Source organism: Symsagittifera roscoffensis, chromosome 1, assembly GCF_963678635.1.
Source record: "Symsagittifera roscoffensis chromosome 1, txSymRosc1.1, whole genome shotgun sequence".
NCBI lineage: Eukaryota > Metazoa > Xenacoelomorpha > Acoela > Convolutidae > Symsagittifera > Symsagittifera roscoffensis.
In genome coordinates, this window is record NC_087062.1 from 6,277,179 (window position 1) to 6,300,363 (window position 23,185).

The following is a 23,185-nucleotide window of genomic DNA, read 5'->3' on the forward strand; positions in this document are numbered from 1 at the left end:
ATAGCTCCGCACTTGGTCTTTCTTGTTTTTCGTCTCAAATTCACCTTGTCTGTTTCTCTGGTTCTGCACCGCTGCTAGCGCCAACTTGTGTTTTGGATGACTCTGGTTCTTGACCGCTTCCCAAAACAACGGACAGTCCATCCTGAAGTGCCCCTCTTGGTTGCAGAAGAAGCATCTTGCACCTATTTTGATGATCAAGCCACTATAGAACTCGTGTTCTTCCATCTGGCTCATATCTTCCTCATCGGGTGCGTATCCCAAACTCTTCATGCCCTGTTTGTATGTCGTGCAATCCGCCACATGATGATCAGCTGACCCACAGTTAGCGCATGATCTGCGTTTGTCCATGTCATCTCTGGGCTTGTACCATGATGAACTTTGTGGCTGACTCCCCCCTTGTGTGTTCCTGTTGTCTGAGTACGTGTATTTCTTCGGTTTCATCAGCATGTACTCTCTTGATTTCTGCCTCATCTCTTCTGGAGTTGGTGCACTGTCTTTCGACAATGTGTAGTACGTTGCTAGCATCGTTCTCAAGTCATCACTTTTTACCCCATCAATGAACTTTGAGGCGATGCTGAAGTTCCTTTGATCGGTAGATTCTTCTGGGTCACTCCTTCTTCTCAAGCTTTCAAGATCATCTAGGAACCTGTCTATTGATTCATCGTCCCTCTGTCTCCTCTTTTCAAATCGCATCATTGCTTGATGACCCTTCATGCCTGAGCCGAATCTATTTAACGATTTTTCATAGATTTTGTCCGCTGTGTCGCGTTCTTCTTCTTTCTTCGCAACCACGCATTTCAATGCCGTGCCTTCCAGATTGCTTAGTATCGCTGTGCATGCTTGCCTCTCATCGGTCAAGTTGTCTTGTTCTAAGTGCAACCTCATGACTTCTACCCAAGTGTCAATGCATCCATCTGAATCATCTTTGAACTCCTTCGGTTTCTTGAAGGTTTTCCTGGATTTGTTGCTTCCTCTGTCACTCGAGTCGGTGTTCCTTGTGGCGAAGGCTTCTAGCGTCCTGTTCATCATTTCCCAGGTGCTTGCCCATGTCATGGCAACCGGTCCCACGTTGTTGTGAGTCGTGGAGTCCCCTGGACCACTGGTTGTGTTCGCTGTTCCATTTTTTATAATGGCCCTGGCCCCCACCGGTGCCGTAATCGCGGCCTCCCGGGTTGCTGGTAACGGTATTGACTGTCGTTTGTTCCTTTGAGGCTCCACGAAGTCCACTCTATTACCTTGTGTCCTCACTGCTGCTGGCCTGTCTTGTGGCGTTGAATTCCTCAAGATAGCGTCTAGCTTTGTCTGTATTGCACTTGAGCTCTCAGCCTGTTCCTTACTCATCGTATCCATTCTCGTTTCCAAACTCCCCAACTGGCTATTCACTGCGTCATATCGCTGCTTCATTTCTCGCATGTCTTTTCTGATGTTCTTGTCTCGCTCTTCATCAGTGGTTTCTACTTTGTCAGACATCTGCTGAAGCTTTTCCTCCGTTGCTCTTGCTAGATGGAAATAGTTGTCCCAGTACTCATGTTTCTTGTTTCTCATTTCCTTCCTTATCACATTTCTATCCTCTTCGCTGTGCTTCAGTTTCTCATCTATCTGATCTAGCTTCGCCATCAAGTCACTTAGCTCAAGAGTAGTTGTTCCATGGTCCGTTGTTGTCCTGTAGTCGGTCGCTGGTCCCGGTTTTTTCTGATCCTCGTTTTGGTTGGTCTCTGTTGTTCTCGTGGATACTGTTCCGAATGTTTTGCTTTTCTCGGCTTTAGTCTCCTCCACTGCTGCGTCTCTCGATCTCATTCCAACCATCATCGCCAATCTTTCAGTAAAAGACGTTCTCTTTTGAGACTCATCCTTCACTGTTTCTGGCGTGTTGCCTGTTGTGTCTTCCACGTTGTCTATCGGTGAGAACTCTATGGGTTTTGGGTTAGGTTCTTCCGCATTGGGCATTGGAGTTGACTCTGTCGTCTTCTTTCCTGCTTCATCCACACTTTGATCAGGTGTCTCTAGATCAATCTCGATGGTGGGTTCTACTCGTTCCCCTTCCGTGCCCTCTTTTGCTCTGTTCTCTGTGGTACTCCTCGTCCTGACCATACTAACTGAAAAGTTCTTCTTTGTTACCTTCGGACCCATTGATGTTGTTTTACGTAGCGACGAGTTATACTTTGTCTTCGCTTCGGTAGATCTTTTTTCAGCTACCGGTACCCTGCTCCGCCTCATTATTTACAATTGTTACTATTTACAGTATTACTATCTACAAAATTCTACTCTAAGGTTAAAACCTCTTTTGACAAAATTTTATAAAAAGAAATTGACAATTTGCTAAAAACAACTTTTCTTAGGCTCTTGAAAATTTTATATGTTTGGATAGGATATAGAACATGATTTTACAATTGGTTACTTCAACCTGACTTAGTACTCTTTTAGTACCCCCCTTCCTAATGCTGTTCCAAGACTTTCTCTCTACCGTCTCAAGACTATTCAGTGTTGTCCCAGTACTTCTTGTTAGTGTCCCCAGACCACTGTCCCAAGACCCTTGCCCTAAGTCTGCTGTCCCAATACTACTGTCCCAAGACTAGTATCCCAAGACTAATGTCCCAAGACCAACGTCCCAAGACCAATGGCCCAAGACCAATATCCCAAGACCAATGTACCAAGACCACTGTCCCAAGACCAATGTCCCAAGACCACTGTCCCAAGACCACTGTCCCAAGACCAATGTCCCAAGACCACTGTCCCAAGACCAATGTCCCAAGACCAATGTCCCAAGACCACTGTCCCAAGACCAATGTCCCAAGACCAATGTCCCAAGACCACTGTCCCAAGACCAATGTCCCAAGACCAATGTCCCAAGACCACTGTCCCAAGACCAATGTCCCAAGACCACTGTCCCAAGGTCACTGTCCCAATACCAATGTCCCAAGACCACTGTCCTAAGACTAACGTCCCAAGACCAATATCCCAAGGCTATTTCGTACCAAGACTGCTCTGGTCCAAGACTGTCCCAAGGCTGCACTGTCCCAAGACTGCTCTGTCCCGCGACTGTCCCAAGACCGTGTTGCTCCAAGACTGTCCCCAGACTGCAATGTCCCAAGACTTCTTCGGTACTATCCCAAGACTCGTCACTGAGTGTCTGGATATCGGGTCTCTTCTTCTTCTTCGTTGTAGGGACTATTGAACCACTGTACCTTTTACCACCACTTGAGCTTTAGTAAAAATTTTCCCAAAATCCCTATCTTAATGGTCAAAACCCAAATATTAATCCCCCTGTATTTGCCTCTATCTCTATGTTTCGGGCTATTTGAAACCCTAAATTCCCCGCAGGTATCTTGTGACCACCTGTTCGTATACCAACGAACAGGTTTTCGTTGGTATACCTGTTCCTTTGAAATACCAACAACAAATTTTCACCAAAACGTAAAAATTTAAACTGGAAAAAATTTCAAAAACAGATGGATGAATTCTCCTGAAATTCAAGGTTGACCGATGTCAATCTTTGTCCGAAAAAATGTCTGGTACCCGATTGCCACGCGTTTTCCTCCCTCCTGCTAGCGATCTTATGGGGTATCACAAAAACTGTCTATGTCCGTTCCCCCCTACCGATCCGACCAGGGTACCTAGCTTAACCTGATTTTAATTTTGGATATCCACTTCTTATAACCAACGCGTGTAAATATCTAATGTAACTAAATCGACGATGCCGAACAATTAGTTACTCTAACGTGTCCCCCCTTTTTACAATTTTCAACCGCTAACCTCTAACCTAACCAGCCCCCCTTCTAACCTCCCCCCTCTTTAGCCCCCCTCTTAGGCCGAAAAATCCCTTAAGCGTCGGGTGCTAAACCTCTCGAGAGAAAACCGTAGACCTGTTTCCAGGCCTGCTTGTGCAAAAACTTCCTCAAAACAATGTGACTCCGCTTATCCATTTTTACACTTATCTCCTATAATGTAATGTGGATTCTAACGATACCCGTTGCCCAACTTGAGAACACCCCTGTGCGTCCTCTTGTAGTGATCCTGTGCTGGTTGTCTCTGTTCTGCACTTGACAGCAGCATCAATTTCCCACTTGGCTGGTCACCTCTTCCAGTCAAGTTTCCAGTGGGTTCAGCTTAGTACTTATGAACCACTTTCCCACTCGGCTGGTCACCTCTTCCAGTCAAGTCTCCTAGTGGTCCGGTTCGATCCTTGTGAACCACTTTCCCACTCGGCTGGTCACCTCTTCCAGTCAAGTCTCCTAGTGGCCCGGTTCGATCCTTGTGAACCACTTTCCCACTCGGCTGGTCACCCTTTCCAGTCAAGTCTCCTAGTGGTGCGGCTAGGTTGCAATCTGTCTGAAAACCCTTAACAACGCCCCCCACTCGGGCACCTTATTGAAGCCACTGGCTTAAATTGCTAGATTGATCGAAACGATCGGTCTTATAAAACAGTATGGGTATACTATTTAATTAATATAAAGGTTTGATCCAAATGATCCGGTATCAAAGTCACTTTTTTTTTTCTTTTTATGGTTTTTGTTCCTTTTTCTATACTTTTTTCGTGTTTTTGTCCCCCTAGTTGCCCCCCCCTTACTCGGTTAGCTAGGCCTCGTTCAGAGAGCGTACCAGGAAGTTTTCTCAACTTTCTTAAAAAGCTATCACGGTACAACCGGAAGGTTTACACGTTCCCGCTGAACCGTACCACCGGTACTCTAGAATGGGCATGCAGCCCAGAGCTGTGTCAAGTGGTTTCGACTCCGTAGTCATGATGTCGTAAAAACACCCAGGAGCGCCATAAAAACACTATGTAACAGTCGCCTACTCCAGTCACATTTGAGGCTTAAGAAAAATAGGCCCTATAACCATTGGCTCAAGAGTCAGGGACACTATCTCTTGTGTTTTTCTACCTCAAGAACGGTCGGAGCCAATTCGGTTCGCTTGCGACATGAGACTAGAACCCGTTACAGCTTAAAGGCTGCTACCAAAATATCCCCCCACTCTAGAAAATAAAAATGTCCCCATACTTAGGTCTCGAGATACCCGAAATACACGAACGCCGTTAAAAACGTGGTCGGAACAATCCGTTAAGTTACTTTTTATTGGACAGTGGCACTTTGATCCGTTTCAGATGGATCAACCAAAAACTCGCCTTATCTCAACATAACAATCATAAAACACACTCGAGAAAATTAAATTAGGGACTCACATGTTGATGCACTCGAGTACAAGGAGTAATTAAATTGGTAAGCAACTCGAGAATGAGATAATATAACTAGATAAGTTTAATACTGATCAGTTTTGATAACAGAAGTAAGTTCTGGCTCTAGAATTAGAGTTTTTGTATGAACCATTGGGACACTCAAGCTGTCCACCTTTCCATTGAAGGTTCACTCTGGTTCGTTTCGAATAGTTGTTCTCTTCTTTTTATTATCTCTCCTCCTATTTCGGGATAAGACAGCTCTACTCGTGTATTATTTTGTGTCTGGAAATTGCGAATAGCAATTTCCTGCTGTTTTCTTAAGTACTTTCCCGCAATTGTAAATTCGGTCGTTCTCTTTTTCACTTTTTGTGTTTTCAGTTGGTGCGAGAAAACTGAGCATGACAGGCTCCATTCGAAATTTTGAAAACAAAAACTTCACTCCAAAATCACGTATTTTCGTGTCCCTCAAGGTCAAACTTCCAGATATGACCGACTGGCACATTATCAACCCTGTAATTGGGTGCTGTCAGAGTGCACTCAAAGGATACAAATGGTATTTCCAATACAGGCGGTTTTTTATTAGTTGATAAAAAATTGAAGCACCGAAGGTGCGTTACTCATAAGTTACGTTTGACGTGAGTCCACGTTAACATAGAAATCCAGAAACGCCAAGTTACCTCTCTCGTTTGCCTTTTGTAGAGTAAACTGTTGATAAAGATTTAATTTATTTGCAGCGTGTAACATCTTTTCCGGGTCTCCTTTCACAGTTCTCACGATGTTATCCACATACTCTCAGGATATGAATTAATTCAGTTCGTTCAAACTTAGTTGACAATTATCTAAGTTTATTTTGAAAATTTCAGTTGGCGATGACCGAAGTTAGTAGTATCTCCAATGAAGATAATTTGGCCGCCGATGGAAAGTCTAAAAATCAAGACTCTGATAATTTATCCAAAAATGTGTTCGAGAAAGATCTATTTGGAAATGATGATTTGATAGTTAGTGGCCCAACAAAGCACTCGGTAATAGATTCAGATGATGGAGGGGAACTCGAACCACTTCCCGAAAAAATGATCCAAGATGTCGTGCTTGATCCTGCTGTGCAAAAAGACCATATTAACCCAAAAATAGAACCCTCTCCTTCAGTGCCAGAGACTAAACGTGAACATGACGAGCAAGTTGACACCTCACACATTGCTGAGCTTAGCGATGACAAAAAGAACTTAGAAATCAATTCAAATTCAGGCGTGAAAACCTCTAGCTTAGATGTCAAGGAATTAAATACCGATACTAAAGCATCCCCGTCAGATACCAAGACACCAAGTACAAATATCACGATATCAAACTCAGATGCCAATAAGACACCAGCTTTTGATATGAAAACTGAGAGCAAGCCCAAGGTTCTAAATCCGCCGCCGCCTCCGTGGTTCAAACCTGGAAGGGGGCGTAAAACAAACCAGCTGCAATTCTTAGACAAAACAGTTATAAAGGCTGTGAGCAAGCACAAATACGCATGGCCATTTCTAACGCCAGTGGACGCCGCTGCATTGATGCTCCCGGTAAGGATTGCGACGCGAGTAGCCAAGTTTTTTTTTAAGCGGGCTATCATATTTAGTTCATTGTTTCCTAATCAGAAATTTCAGCGAACTTGGATTAATTCGTATGGATTGATAAGCAGTAATTTCATTAAGTATTCAACGAAAGAAATTAGGTCGTTTAGTTTTATTCCGGAAAAGTTGCTTGAAGTTTTTCACTTAAATTAATTTAATGTTTTGGTTGTTTGATTTTTGATATCTTATAAAGTGTTAATGACCAAAGTGATATTATTTATCTATGACTTCTGAAATTTTGTTTTTTAAGAAACTTGGTTTTCTACGTTTGGTTTGAAAATTGTTTCGAAAGTGGAGTTTTTTGAATTTCCAGAATAAAAAAATTGACCCAATTTTCTCAATGTCGGAATTGATTTTTTTTTCAATTGAAGTCAGTCGTTTTTGGCCTCCTTGAGGTCAAACTTTCGCAAAAATCACGCTAAAGTTTGATTTCTCGCTGCTTAAATTTTAAATTTTTTTAAATTTCATTTCAAATCATTTAACAAAAAAGAAGGCATACGCGAAAAAACGCAAATGACTCTTAAATTCGAGAGCGGACTGTAATTTAAGATTTTCTGACGGAATAAGAAATTACCTATTGATTCAGTTTTTTCGAATTAGGCAAGTGTTTTACCCTTGCGATAAGCAAGGGAATTGCAATCGGGTACTAGACTTTTTTTTTCCTGTTAACAACTTTTTTCAAATGATGATCTCCTTTTTCAGGACATTGCACGTTTAACACCTCTAGTTATTGTGCCTAGATTCAATGCGTTGCTGGATCTACTAGTAAAATATTTCAGATTTTAAATTGTTTTTTTTTGTAGCCTTAATTGATTTCGGGCCAATTTTTATCGGCTTTTTCGTGGGTGTTTTTGTTTTAACGTTCTATTCAATTGATTTTCAAATTCAATTCCAAGAAAGTATCACAATTTTTAACACGCTTTTTAAACGTTGTTTAAGTAAACGGTTTTCACACGCTTTTTTATTCAAACTTTCGGTTTGAAAAAAAATTGTAGTGCTTGATATTTTTTCTTTTTTTTTCAGTTTGCTTCCGAATGCATAGTTTTTATTTTAACATCAACTTTAGTCAACCATCCGGCGCATGTGTCGCAGAGGTATAACAATTGCTTGAGACGACAAAGGCCTGTAGTTCGAATCCGACCGGGACCTGTCTTATGCAAAGTTGATTTTTTAATGCTTTTTCGTACTATAGTCCGTCTGCCTATTTTTGTCGGCTTGATTACCGTAGCCCGATTTTTTTGAGTTTTCAGCTTTCTTCCAAGTTGCTGTAACACCCATGCTTGAGACGACAGAGCCCAGCAGTTCGATTCCAGTCGGGATGTGTTTCTTTGTAAATTCAAACTTCCGGCTTTTTTGGATTCGTGAGGTAACACAACTGCTTGAGGCGGCAAAGGCGAATCCAAACACGACCTGTTTTTTGCAGAGTTTTGTGCTTTTTCGGACTATCGTCCGTCTGTTTTATTTTTGTCCGTCTGCTCCTTGTAAAGTTTCGGCGCACCAATTTTTTCTGAATACTTTTTGCGTTTGATGCATGTTTTATTTTTTGTTGACAAATTTAGATTTTTCATTTATTTTGGTTTTAATTGCAGGCATTCATTTTTGAATTGCAATTTGTCAAAATCGCATCATATGTTCTTGATCCAAAAGAAAACCTTTTGATCCAGCTTTACTAGTTCACCAACAATCTTTTGCAATATAATTGAAGGCAAAGTAGAACTCCTTCTAGGCTTATTTGCTTACTATGCGAGCCTTTAAATGGTACATATGCACACGGTTTTTCGATAGCAAGCGTTATCAAACCAGAGTATAGACTTTTTTCTGATTAAAAACTTTTTTAACCATTGAGTTTAATCGTTTGATATCAAAATTTACAGTAGGAAGCGTTTTAAAACCAGAATATAGACTCTTTTATGTAAACAACATCAGTTTAATAATTGTCTTAAAATAACTTCAAGTTCATCTGCTTCTCCGGCACACATGTTATAGCGGTAACCACTGCGCCTAGGGCGGCATGGGCCCTAGTTTAAAATGGGAAATTTTCTGTTTCGGAAAACTTCAATATTATCGCCTTCTTATATTTTGTTGGCTTAGGTGCCACATAGCTTTTTTCGGCGCTGTAAGCAATGTTCATTTTAATTGAAAGTGTTTTTAATTTATTCTTGTAATTTGTAAGTTTACGGAATCGGATTTTTTCGGGTAAATCAGTTCGGCTTCTGTTTTGTCGGCCTGGTGACCTAATTTTGCTTCGTTTGAATTAAAAGTTAGATTTTGTGTGTTATCGGAAGGGTGGAGAGGGTTTAATATTTCAGAATTTGTTGTTTAATGCTAGTGATTGTGTTTCTAAAATTCAATTATCATTTTTTTTAAAACTTCTGTTTCGCATTTGTTATTTCCGTCTCATTTTCTATTCGCCAGCGTGCAAAGCTACGGTTGCGTTGTATCGCAAGTGATACGAATCTCCGCAAGTGATACGAAGTTCCAATAATAAAAGACTCCTAAAGACCTTCGGTATGATAAGTTTTTGCTTCGAAAACTGTAAAATGTTTTAAAATATATCATAAGCTATATAATTTTTTGTTATCCTTGTGTTCATTGACTTTTCTATTGATATCAATTTCCATTTTCTGTTGGCTATGTTGAATGAAATTAAAAGTGACGATAAATCGCAAAGTTGTTTGGTTTTTAAATAGAAAAATTACAACTTATGTCATAAGGAAATCAGTTCTTTTAGGGTTTAAATGAGCTGAATAATTTTTCTCAAAAGAAAAACAGAAGCGGTTGCTGATATTTTGCTGAAAAGTAAAGAAAAATATGTGTTAAATACTATTTGTTCCGACCATTGAAGTTGGGGAGGAACTTTGTATTGGGTGTGTTTTGTTTTTTCCACGCAAAATTCACATACCACCAATTTTCTGTTGGCTACTTTAAATGAAAATAAAAGTGACGTTAAATGGCAATGTAATTTTTTGTCTAAATTGAAAATTGGTCGAGAAAAACTGGTTTGAAATGTTTGATTTTTTTTGTAATTTTCAGCTAGTAATGCAATCGACTAGCGTTCGGTATATAAAGATTGACAGAAATTGGTCAATTTAACTAAAAAACTTCATTTTCCGAAACAAAACTGGTTGTGGAAGCTTCATTTAGCGACTCCTTGTCAGTAAAAGTTTTCTATATAATTTCAAACAATACTACAAAATAATAAGTTTTTTTTTTGATTTTTTTCATGTTTGTTTGTTTTTGAATTTTTGGATATAAGTCGAGTCAGTTTTGCCAAATTCTTTAAGTTCATACGCGTTTGTATAGTTTTTTCATCTAAGCACACAAATAAACGACCCTAAATTGAAAATAAAATAGGGTAAAAAAACAACAACCGGCTATCCTTGTTCCAATAGTTGATTGTCGTTCAATCATATCGACCATCTTTGACGTTGATTTTGATCTGATATATTGGGTTATATACTTGTTCCGATAACAGAATGTGTGGGAAGAAACTTTCGTATTCGCATGTTTTCTTTCACCCAAATCCAGCTATACAAATGTCAGATGGCGTATAAACCGGATTATGGTCATTTGAGCCTCTAATATCGAGAGCCTTCTTGAAATAATTACACAGCTGACAAAATATAAAATAAGGAGTTGAAAAAATATAAAATATTCACTTCATCAAAACTCATTTCACTTGTGTCAGAAATAAAAGAAACTTGCAAAGTTTTGACTCGGATGAAACCCATTTACATATCCATGTATTTAACTAAACTTGAGGTAGTGCGGTCTGTATTGATACTCGTCAGTAAGTAGACAAATACTATATTAACCAATCAGAATGGAGATGAGAAAACAAATTATTAATTTCTTTCGTTTGCTTTCGTGTCTCGATTTCGATAGGATAATATGGTATTTGTCTATTTACTGACGAGTATTAATACACAGTCGTCTACTACTGCTACGTAACCAAATTTTAGCCTTTGAAGTTTGCGACAGAAAGCCCGCAACTCTGCTAGATATTGAATATTTTAATGCTGTTACGATCAAGGGTACGAAGGTTACGAACGAGGGTACACAAATTACGAACGGTTGAAGAATCTTGTCGTATCGCTTCGTTTTTTTTTCGATTCGTTCGGGAAAGACATCCAAAATCAGCGGAATGCTATTTCTTCTTGTTTTGTTAAGATACCAGTTTCTTCCGCTCGATTGCTTCCGCTAAGCTTGGGTAAACGAATTCATTATGCTTGCGACTAGCATGAGCGAATTTCCATTGCTCAACAACAACATTCATTTTAATTACAAAAGTCGAACACGGCATTGTATAGCAAGCGGTATCAAATGGGAACACACTTTTTTTTCAGGTAAACAACTTGTCGAACAGAATCACTGAATCATCTTCTCAAATAAGTATTTTCGTCAACTAACAGACATATGGTGAACATGGCTGCGTTTGAAATAACTGGTATATTCAAATCAGTTTTTATGCTGTCTTGATTTAAATGTACCAGTTCCGATTTGATATAATTTCATTTATTTCTTTTCGTCTTTAAAAGTATCGGCTTATGATATATACGCTTAGTGGCTTCCTATAGCGTCATTTGATGTGCGAACAACTTTCAATTGTGTACATGACTTATTACACTTTCGATAAGCAAGGGTATTGCAATCGGGTACTAGACTTGTTGCACGTAAACATCTTTGTTCACAGAATGGTCATTTTAGTAGGAATGGTAAACTGGACCTGAATAATAGGAAGAATCAACTTCTGACATGTTCAAATTCTTGAAGTTCAGATGAAACTACTATCATTTAAGTAGTAATTGGGTGAAGACTGTTTCAGGTTCTAAGTAATTTTTCAAAAAATTCTAAATTTTTTCCGGTGGGTGGTTTTCGTCCTAGTTTCTGTCGTTTCATTATCCGTTTTTTAAAAGCTTTTTTTTTCATCTGGTAAAATTTTTATAGACTTACTTTTTAAAGCATGGGTTTTTGTTCCAATTTAAACAGTTTTTTTTTCACTAAAACTGAAAGTTCTGTAATTTGAAAGTTAAGTCTGATTTTGCGTATTTTTTTTTCTTGTTTTTTTTTAGTGTTTAAACAGTTTCTTATTTTGTTTTAGTCAATTGGTATTGCTTAGTTTCGAGGGAAAACTGTTTTCATGAAGGATTATGTGCTTCTTTATGGATGGGTCGTAAAATTTTTTAAAACTTCAGTTTTTTCATGACAACAGTTTTGTTTTCGGCTCAACAGGTCTCGAACAAAAATTTTTCGTCTTTGTTGCCGCTCGGTGAATGGTTTCTCATTTTTAAGGATGCTTATGAATTTTATCTGATACAATAATGAAATTTTTGTAGCTGTAGTTTTTCCAGCTTTTTCAAGTTATTTTTTCAAGTATTTTTTTTTTTCAATTTAATTTTTCAGATTTTTTTTCGACTTGCGTCTCTTTTCCACAGACTATATTGCAGCGCAATCACAACTATCGGTTGTCTTCTGACTTAGGATTTCATCAAAATGAGTTTCAGCTTGAAACAAACATTTGAAAAATTTGGGTGTTGTTTTTTTTTGGCGTTTTGTCATTTTTTATACGAGTTAATGGCTTTGGGTATCGCAAGTGGTGCGAAGCTCAGCTCGCCTGTGTAAATTTTTTGACTTCTGAAATTTTTTAGAAAACATTTTAGTTGACTGAATGGGTGTCGCTTAAGTATTGCTGGCTTTGTGACCGCTTCGTTACATTTTCGAGCGTAGTGTATTAGTGTAACTACTTTTGATCCGAATTGCAGCAAAAGTTTTTTAATTTCGAGACTTATCTCTACTTTTTGTTATTTCACTTTATAGAGCTGCTTTTTGTTCGTTTTCTTGCTAGTGCTTGCAAAGTGCAGCTAAGCCTATCTGTATGTTGTATTCCGATCCTTATTTAACATTTAATTGTTTTTTTGGCATGCTTTTCCCAAATTGACCATTTCAAGACAATTCGACCCAAACATGAAATTTTTGATAGATATATTTTTTTGACATTTCTTCCATTTTTGTTCGGCTTTCGTCTCATTTTTGTCTGCTGGTTTGCTTTGCTGTTTGTGTTGTAATACAAGTGTTGCTGAGCTCCGTTCTGTCTTTGTTTCTAAAATATATTTCAATGTGATAAAACTGAAAAACATGTTTAGAATGATTTTTTGACAGTTCAAAACACTCGAATGATCAAAACTACGCATTTCGTGAGAAAAATTATGAAACGCTGAGTTGTCGAATAGAGAAAGCTTCGCAAATTTTGAAGCCTGGTGAATCTAATGGAAAAATTGAATCATTTTGACCACATCGGAAATTTATTCAGACTCAGATTCAATTTTCTTTTCCATTTGACTTTTGACTTAATTCAAATTCATTTACTTAAAGGAAGGCAAATTACGCTCTCAAAACTAGAATGGCCCCGTCTTTAGTTTCGAAAGTTGGTTACAATTTGTTGGCTGCAATCGAAGAGTTTTTTTCTTTTATTACACGTGGTGCTCGAATTAAAAAGCTTTTGTAGTGCTTCGCTTCGGTTTTCGTTTCTAGACGAGTGAATATTTTTGTTGGAGGTTTCTGTTCACATTGCTTAGGAGTACTACAACGTGATCAAAAACCCAATGGACATTGGCACAATAGGGAAGCGACTGGGACATGACTACTATTACAGTGCAAGGGAGTGCATATCTGATTTCAACCTCACTTTCAACAACTGCTACATCTTCAACAACCCAGAGGAGGTAAAGAAGTAGCTTTAAAGAAAGATGTAGATTCTCCCCTAAATTGAAAATCTTTATCCACGTAGGACAGGCAGTTTATTTGTAATTATAATGGCGAGCACAAGCGCGGCTTTTCGTGCAGAATTTTGAAAAAGTAGCATCTTGTATAAGAATGTTCAGTTCTGCGTTAAGTCGCGGTTGTGCTCAGTAAGATTAGACCTACAGGCAAATATATGCTTTTTGCGTCTTGTTTCAATTAGAAATGCTTCATCTTAAACCTGAAAGCACAAAACATGGTGGACATTGAGCCACTGAACTTGGAATTAAGAAATCGAAGTAAGAAGCACCTATCTACTATTTGATTATAACAACTCAAAATCGCTTTGCCTAAAAATATTTAACGCTTAAATTTTTTAGGATGTGTACAAAATGTGTCAAGACGTGGAAAAGGTGTTCTTGACAAAACTGTCTTTAATGCCTCCTTGTGAAGAAGAATTGAATCCGAGTGCTTCTCTGGCGGGAAAAAAGAAACAACAACTACCTTCTCCTCTACCGGTCAATAAAGCAGCCAACATAAACAGAGGCGCCACTATAGTTGCAGCAGCGGTTGCACCAGCAGCTGTGACGCCTTTAGTGGCCGAATTGACGAAGCCTCAGTCTCAGCAAACAACACCTAACCCTCCTTTGACTCCTTCTTCGCAAGTGCAATCATCACAACCGAACTCCCCCCCTAGTACCGTTTCATCGTCTACAGAAACGGGAAATGATTCTTCTTCGGATGCTGCAGTTACTGTCACTACAATTACTAGTAGTAGTAGTACCACTACAACAAGTGCATTCCCAGCTCGACCCAGACCGAACCTCCCAGATGTGGTGGAGATGGCCAGCCCTCCGCCACAGTCTTCGGCTGTAAGTTTTCATTTCTATTTGATTACACTCTAAGTTTTGAGCTGTAGATAGACAGGTCACGGTTTGAGGTGTCCCAGTGTCATCGACCTCCTCAAGGTGGGACCGGTTGCGGCGAAATGGATGACATCTCCCTACTCCATGGTTGGTCCTGAATTGAGCAGGATCGGGGGCTAATAAAAAAAATGCTGTAGGCAGAAAATGGCTAATTTTACTAAATTGGTCTACAGTTTAGCCAAATGATTTTTTAGTCGTGCAGGCTTTTATAATACAAGTTGCAGTATTCGCTGGTTATTCTGTAGAATGTGATCCGTGGTTGGCTAATTTCATGTATGTGGAAAATTGGCTTCATTGCGTAAAGTTAAGGCCATGTGCCCGCGGGGAATGACCAGCTTACGCAAGTAAGCTCACACTGGCAGGAAAAGGACAACCTTAAAAGATGTTCAGCTCTGGATATTTACTGTTGTATCACGTGCATTTTCTTATTTTTCTAGGCTGATTAAGGTTGCCTCACCCTCAAGCAACGAGCACGGATCATGGTTGGCCTCGAACATCCGACCTTTTGATGGAGAGGCGGAGACGTAACCAATTCCCCAACGCTCCTCTTTATCATAACAAATCTAAAGTTGTGTTAAAACCACAATGAAAAAATATATTGTTCAAGTATCATTCTACAAAAATTGGTTAATTTTGGATGTAAAATTATAATGATTTAGGGTGTGAAGCGGAAGGCGGACACCACCACGCCAATCACTCCCCTCCCACCTCTGTCTCCGAATGAACTGCACGAGAAAAACAATGCAGTTCAGAAGGAGATAGCGGCCAAGAAACAACTGAAGAAGGCTCAGTTGATGTCCTCGATGACCTCGGCAGCAGTTGCAGAGAAGCAGCAGAGAGACGAGAACATGGGGGTGATAGGTAGTGTGGGGAAGCGACACTGTTTGACCCCGGAGTTGAAGTACTGTCTGGGAATCATCAGGGAGTTGTTCAACAAGAGACATCAGGTAATAAATAGATATTGAACGAAGTGAAGACAATTGTCCACCTCAAATAGGGATTTTCTAAGTATTAATCAACGAAATGCATTTTAACTTATTTAGGTCGTTTTTCGTTTTTTTTTTCAGAAATGTCTGAAATTTGGTTACGATCAGCTTTCTGTTTTGGTGGTTTGATTTTTTTTGATGTCTTTAAAAGTTCATTTCAAATTAATTTGCGTAATGAGCGGCAAATTACATTCGCCAAAATAGCGTGGAAAACGGAATTTGAGTTGTTTCAAAATCGACTTAGAACCGAACCCGAATTTTTTCCCGGCGAAATAAAATAAGAACTTTTTGATTCAGCTTTTTTTTTCAATTGTTTCGGTCACATGATGTATTAGTGGCCTTGATTTCAGGCACTATCACAAGGAATAAACTTTTAAATCATTCAGCATAAATATTAAAGTTTTGCTGGAACCTAAAAAGCTGAGTTCCGAGAAAAATATGGATGAGATTTTTTTAAACAGCACTATGCGTGGCCCTTCTACAAACCAGTAGACGTGGAAGGACTTGGACTCACAGACTACTACGACAAGATCAAGACTCCGATGGATCTAGGGACGGTGAAGAAGCGCCTTGAAGACATGCCTCCCTATTACAAAACAGCAGCTCAGTTCGCTGGAGATGTGAGGCTCATATTCACAAACTGCTACAAGTACAACCCACCAGATTACGATGTGGTCAAAATGGCACGTCAATTGCATGTGAGACGAAACTGGTTGAGTTTTCTCTAAATATTGTGCTCTTTCCCATTATACAGTTTAAGGCAATTGTTAAACGAATGATTACAATGGACTTCACAGACTAAGAGTCGATGAACGTAGTTCAGCCTTTTACATAGGTCGCTATGATTTTTTTTTTTTCGTTTTTTTTCAAAGAGAAGTCTAAAAAAATTTTCAGGCTCAAGTTTTACGTTTTCGTGGTTTGACCTTTGATTTCTTTTTTAAGTTCAGTTCATTTCCTTTGTTAAAAGGAAGGCAATCTCCACTATTAAACAGCAAAAGTGTATAGGTCACAAAAACGTGATTGAGTTCTATTTTCGAAAGTGAATTACAATTTTCAGACGTCCTAGTGAAATAAAAATATTACTTTTTGATTCAGGTTTCTCATATTAGGTTTATGTTATCAAGAAAGTGCCGGTCATAAATTGTTCTAGAAGTATATTTTTTTTGTTTACTTGCGTTCATTGACTCTTTTCCAATTGTTTGTGGGCAATCTTTATCCAGCAAATTATAATCCCCCATAATACAAAAACCACACTGTGGTAATTTAGTTTTCGGTTATTGGGGTTCAAGGATAGTTATAATGGACAAAATCCAATTAATAAAGTTGATGGGCATTTAATCTGATGCTACTCTTACTGTTTTAGTATCAAAATTATGAGTTGATAAAATATTGCCGCGTAAAAATTAAACACCTGAATCTTCAAAAAAATTTGCCTCGATCTTGAATTGATTTGATAAATTGGGAATTTAGTTAGACGTCTGTCAGAATTTAGACAACACGTGTACTGCAATGCAAATATTTAAAAAAATTCCACCAAAATGTTGTTTTTGGACACTTTTTGAACGGTTTTTTCAACAAATATTTTGCTGACTATCCCGAAAATTCTTCCTAGAAACAACACCTAAATCTGTTCTTAGCATCCATGCTTTAGTTTGTTTGCTAAAAAAGTTCGAAAGGAAAAGCTCAACTTTGTAGTAGTTAAATGAATAAAAGAAGGATAATTGTTGAGCTTTGTTGGATATTAAGCTGCAAGGACTTAATTTAAACTTTTTCTAGGACATCTTCGATGCGAGGTTCGAGATGATGCCGAATTTCGGCGCCAACTCGGACACCCAGTCTCCTGAATTCCCGCAGATGAGTGTGAACACATCTTCTGTCAACAGTGCAGTCAAACGCAGTTCCTCCAAGCAGCAACAGTCCTCAATTCCGGACTCCACGAGTAGTGTGGTGTCCTCAATGCAGAAGCCAGAGCTGATTCCAGAGGCCCTCTTGGATCCGAGTGTCCTCAATGCACAAATTGCGAGTGCAGCCAGTGCTCCTGGAGACAGTTTCGACAAGAACGAAAAAGTGCTACACCTACAACAACAGGTTGTTCAGGCATTTTTTACATCAAATCATTTGCAACTTCAGTCTTTACAACAAATCAAGAAATTGGTTTTATATAGGTTTAAAGATATTTTATGGCTTGCGCTCCCACTTGAGATTATTTTTTTTTGTGAAAAGATATCTTTAAAAAGTGAAGGTTGATCGGAAAAACGTGTTGTATGAAAAATACCATCTAGAATAAGTAGCCTTTGGGGGAAAAGAGTAAACAAAATTGATGAGGTATCTTGGTGTTTCTACTTTTGCCTCTTACACATGATACTGCTCCTCTGATTTTAGCCTATGTCAACCATTGTGTTTGTGATGTTAATTGGGTTTATTTGTTGAAAAATAGAATTAGAGTTAGGTTTTTAGAGTTTTAAACAAGTGCGTTTAGCTGAAGAATGTGATGCAACAATTGAGTCAACTGCAACAAGGCACTGTGGAAGACCAAGTGAGCAGTTCGTCTCCTCCTTCGAAACCGACTGCGGCGAAGAGACGCCGCACGACAGGGAAGAATAACGCGAAGGGAGGAACAACAGCAGCGGCAGCGGCAGCAGCATCAGCAGCAGGAACTAAGAACCCGAACGAAACGAGGGGTCGCAAGAAACGACAGCCCAACAGTTTCCAGTCCGTTTTATCTATTTTCTTTCTAAATGTCAAACGAAAAATCTTATTTAAATTCGAAGTTAATCGCACAGGAAGAGACATTTCTGAGTTCATATCTTAGTTCAGAAAATTTGATACCTCCCTTAAATTAGCAATAGCCTATATATTTGTTTCTGGTATCGTAACTCGTCGGAGTTTTGTTTAAGGTGAAAAAATGTTCTGTAGCTGTTTCGATTTCTTAGTTACATTACAGGCCAACTAATTCGTCGCCAGCCACAGTTGACACGAGTGTGAACACTCCCTACGACAGCGACGACGACAACCTCGACATTGCGATGACATACGACGAGAAGCGCAAACTCAGTCTAGACATAAACAAACTGCCGGGCGAGAAATTGGGTCGAGTAGTGCACATAATCCAGACGAGGGAACCCTCTTTGAGAGACTCGAATCCGGACGAGATCGAGATCGACTTCGAGACGCTGAAGCCCTCGACGTTGCGGGAACTGGAGAAATATGTGAACACTTGTCTGAAGCAGACAGGGGCAGGGGGTACTAGACCCTCTTCAGGGTCAGCGGCAAAGAAACAAACAAAGAAGGCTGCAGGGTCACCCGACAAGAAACAGCACAACGCACAAGCCCGCAAGAAAGGTGAAGATTCTGAATTGCCAGAATTTTCTAAAGAATTTATTTCCATTTTTTACTTAATTTTATTCGTTATTCAGGTGGTGGGGTTTTATCGTTTTTTTTTTCAGGAATACAAATTTTTCTTTTCGCGATTCATTTTTTGATTTCTTTTCAAGTTCATTTCAAATTTATTTGCTAAAAAGTAGGCGAATTACGATCTCCAATTACGAAAATTTTTAGTTTCGAAAGTAATTTTGAATTTTTAGATTTCCCAGCGGAGTAAAAGTTTGCTAACAATACATTTTCTTCTAATTGAATTAATTTTATCAAAGTAATGTCAATCAGGGAATATTCTTTATACTCGCGAACCCCTGTTTCATATTATACAAACGCTTGAGTTCCCTTATTCTCCTAGGTAACTCGCAATAGTCAGTGCTCTGCCAAATTGCTCAATTTCAGCTGCTATTTACTCGTCTTAATCTGTGGCAATTAACAGCATGTGTTTTAGCCTCTTTATTGACAGCTGTTGTTGTTTGGAAAACAGGTAGTGGTTTGATGCCAATGTGAAGACATGAGACTGTATTTTTCGGGGTCGAGATTGAAATTCAGTTGGTGGCTATTTTTTGTTCAAAGCTCATTCGTGTAATCATAGATTTTGAAGCTCCTTTTTGCCATGTGAAGCTTCACTGGTGTGAAGTGGAGAAAGCTTTGGGGTGATATATTCAAGTGTTGATGTACAATGTTCAGACACTTCTTTAGATAATGCAGTTTTTTGATTTTTGAGGAAAAGTCTCAAAATTTGATCATAGCTATTTTGGATAAGTGTATTGTATTTCATGCATTAAGTCGAGTTTAATTTTTCACATTTTTAGTTTGATTCAAAATCAATTGTTGAAACTTGTTGAAACAAAGGCAAATAACGCTCTCCGCTTACGACAAGGAAATGCCGCAAAAAACGTCATCGATTTCTAGTTTCGAAAGTGTAATGTAAATGTAAAGAGTATTGAACGCAGTGAAGAGTCTTATTGGGTTTTGCTGATTTTTTTTTCAGGAAAAAGTCTCAAAGTGCATTATAGTCTCTAATAACTACAGATGTGCATTCATAAATATTGATGCATTTATGAATGCACTTAGGTATATATGCACTTTTTGAGTTCAATTGAAATTCATCTGTTAAAAGTGACGTAAATAGCACTCTCCAAATACGAACGTGGAAATGGCGCAAAAAACGAACGATTTCTAGTTTCGAAAGTCGAATTTAATTTATAGATTTCCAGCGGGATAAAAACTTCACCTGTTGATCCAGTTTTCTCAAGTTCTGTTAATGTTACTAAAAAAACCTATAACAAATCGTTTTAGAAATTCAAAGATCTTAAAAGGCATCTTTTTTTTGAAGTTCGCAAGTTAAGATTTTTTCAACAAAGTAAGTATTTTTTTACTTGCGTTCATTACTCTTTTCCAATCTTCGATTGGCTATGTTTAGATTTCCCAACTGAATATAATTTTTTTCTTTAAACCCAATTTTGTCAAATTGGTTCAATTTTAGCGAAAAAGCTTCAATCATAAACAATTTTTGCAGTTCAAAGAGTTTTAACGTGATGTGTTTTTTTCTTCGAAGTTGAAAAAGAAACTATTCAAAATAACTATTTTCAATAACTTTTTTCCGTTTCCTGAGTTCATTGACACTTTTCCATCGGTAGGGCGACAATTCGTAGCAAGCGACAATTCGTATCAGGCGACAATTCGTAACAAGCGACAATTCGTAACAGGCGACAATTCTTAACAGGCGACAATTCTTAACAGGCGACAATTCGTAACAAGCGACAATTCGTAACAAGGCATTGGCAAGTAGAATACGCTTGCTCCTCTGCGCTTACATCTGGCAAGAGAGGAGTACTGTGCGTGAATCAGTATTTCCCACTTAATTAAGAGTAATGAGCGTAGTGAAGACTCTTACATGATTTTTCTACAGTTACCAGATGTCGCCTGTTACGAATTGTCGCCTCACGTTTTCCATCTGTTGCTGACTATGTTTGTAGTTTAGAGTGAGAAAGAAAGCAGTCTTTTGAGGTCATTGACACTTTTTCAATTGACAACTTCTTTTTTGAAAAGAACTGTATTTACATTGCAAAATGTCTATTTTATATGGGGCTGGAAATTGAATATGCAAGTAGTTGCGCCTCGTAAGAAATTCTGACTGCATTGAATTTTTAATGCAATGTAACTCCTGAACATCGTTGGCTTAGAGGAACACTGACCACTGCATTTCCGTGCTCTTCGACTTTTTAGGCATTTTTGGCATGAAGTTAAGTGTTTTCATCGAGCGCTTACCTCACAATTAGTATATGTAGATGTCAAAGGCGCCCTTAGAAAATTTTACGGCCGGTGAGCTAAAAAAAATGCACAATTGTACCAAAGGTTGACCCTTGGGACAGTGACCCCCCCTTTATTCCCCTTTTTTAATCCGCTACTGGCTGCATGGGTTTATTCTACATGGATTCTGGATTTATTGCTGCATCGACTTAATGGAATTGATTTCTCGCGCCTAATTCATTTTTTTGTCGTCTCCTTTTCCCAGTTTTTCGATATAAAACTTATTGTAGTCTGATTTTTCTGTGTACTCAATTTCTTAGCCCAGGTGTAATTTTTTCAAAATTGAGGCTCCGGCAACATCGATCCTGCTTGTATCTGATTTTTACGTGTTGTATTTTCAGCAGGTGAGATCTCCAATCTGAGTGACTCAAGCGGCGAGGGAAGTTCGGGCGATGAAGGGGAGAGGGACTCCTCGAGCGACGATGAAGACGAAGACGAAACTGCCTCGTCCGACTTCGGGCCATGAACTGTACTACTCTCTTAACTAAATAATCTATAATCAACCACTAACTAATCTTTATCTAAACCAGCCCAAGCTCAACAATGTCCTATAGAATCATGTACACTTTCTATCTTGATAACATAGTAAAGTTGACTAGCAGACAAAAATAAGACCAGCGGAACCTATTTTTGATAGGGTAGTTCCAATATGTAAATCAATGAGTCATGCTTGATGTGACAAATAAGTATCTTTTGACGAAATAAAACGTTTAATGGACAAAATTTGACATCAAAATAAAATTCAAAGTGAAACACAAATGAATTTCAATCTGATTTTACCGAAAGTGTTTAAAAGTTTTCAAGTGTTGTTTCAAAAATAGGTTCGCGTAAGTATCCATTTTTGTTTTCAGTCCAGATTCGATAATGGTTCGCGACGGGCTATAAATTCGTGCTAGATTTCCTTTTCCATGGGAACTAAATCTAATCACAGATGATTGTACAAGTTTGATACTGAAATTATTTGGAAATTTTCATTCGCCATGTATTGCATTAATTTTATGGAGACGTTTTGCTTCCAATTAATATTAAAGGTGTTTTAACTACAAAAATATCATTTTTAATCAATGTTAGGAAGCAAAGTACTTCGGTATCATCCCAACTTATGTTCTTATTTATTTCGACTTAGTTAGTTCCAACCTTGCCTCCAAGTTTTTGTGAGTGAAACGTGTCCGTGGCGGCACCGGCCCACACGAATAGCTTTTACCCTTTAACTTGTGACGTAGTAGTTGTATTCTTTATTACTAGATCTTTACTTAGATATCAATTTTTCCAACATTGATTTCGGCTGTGTGAATGTTATTTAATATATAATTTTTGGCTAAATAAATTTACAAATTTAATGACATCCAGTTTTAGACACATCTCAGAAAAAAACAGTCTCGGAAATGATTCAAAAATAGGAAACCTCGGAACAATCCAGTCCCAAAAGATTTAGTGTGACCAAAAGGTTCTCGAAAACAACCCTGAGACTCGAGAAGAAACTAAGAGTACATCAGATTTTTAAAATAAATATGCGACCTAAATTTATACGTCTCAAACTATCCCACAAAAAAAAATCAAATAGTTAGTGCAAAAAATTGAGCTGAGCTCATGGTATAAAAGTTGCTCTGGAAAATAATATAAATCAGCAACATACTTTTTTCCCCAAAAAATAACAAATCTGGGCATTACATACTTAATTTCATTACCTTCTTCAGAAGCAATTTGTTTTTTTTTGAAAACTGACATTTCAATCTCAAAAAACTGCAAAACAAAATAATTCAATCAATTCTTCTATTAACTTTTTCATTGACTCGAGTTATTATTGATGAACAAGCTGTAGTGATTTGAAATACAATCGTTGTGTACTGAAACAACCGAAAGACAAACTAAAAAATAATGGATAAAAATTTTTCTGACATTCCATTCCACAACAATCGTATTTTAATAGGGCTATGCGGTTAGTAATTGATTGAAAAATTGTGCATTGGTAATTGACCGAACGAAACTGTAATTTGGTTTAGTTCCGGTTATTGAAATATTGAACGACACGAGTCAAGCGATGCAGTGACCAATATCATC

The 23,185-nt window shown here is 38.3% G+C and overlaps 2 protein-coding genes across 3 annotated transcripts in view; both read left to right on the forward strand.

Moving 5' to 3' along the window:
* The window catches only part of LOC134843901 (uncharacterized), a 681,357-nt gene that overhangs the window by 410,454 nt on the left and 247,718 nt on the right, over window positions 1-23,185 (forward strand). The window lies entirely within an intron of this gene.
* LOC134857084 (bromodomain-containing protein 3-like) lies at window positions 6,041-21,834 on the forward strand. 2 transcript variants are annotated; one of them, XM_063873442.1, is made up of 9 exons: window positions 6,041-6,732; window positions 13,359-13,505; window positions 13,902-14,393; window positions 15,107-15,394; window positions 15,895-16,131; window positions 17,210-17,521; window positions 17,913-18,145; window positions 18,378-18,775; window positions 21,466-21,834. In XM_063873442.1, exons 1-9 carry the CDS (start codon window positions 6,043-6,045, stop codon window positions 21,588-21,590), a joined length of 2,922 nt encoding a protein of 973 aa, XP_063729512.1. In that variant the 5' UTR covers window positions 6,041-6,042; the 3' UTR covers window positions 21,591-21,834. The 2 variants fall into 2 exon arrangements, with proteins under 2 accessions (XP_063729512.1, XP_063729513.1); XM_063873443.1 differs by having other exon boundaries at window positions 21,469-21,834.

Bases quoted from the DNA above. Each gene is read 5' to 3' on its own strand.
- LOC134857084 (XM_063873442.1), top strand. From the start codon at position 6,043: ATGACCGAAGTTAGTAGTATCTCCAATGAAGATAATTTGGCCGCCGAT. The intron at 17,522-17,912 runs GTTGTTCAGGCA...AAGTGCGTTTAG, and splicing joins TGCTACACCTACAACAACAG to CTGAAGAATGTGATGCAACA. The intron at 18,146-18,377 runs GTCCGTTTTATC...GTTACATTACAG, and splicing joins CGACAGCCCAACAGTTTCCA to GCCAACTAATTCGTCGCCAG.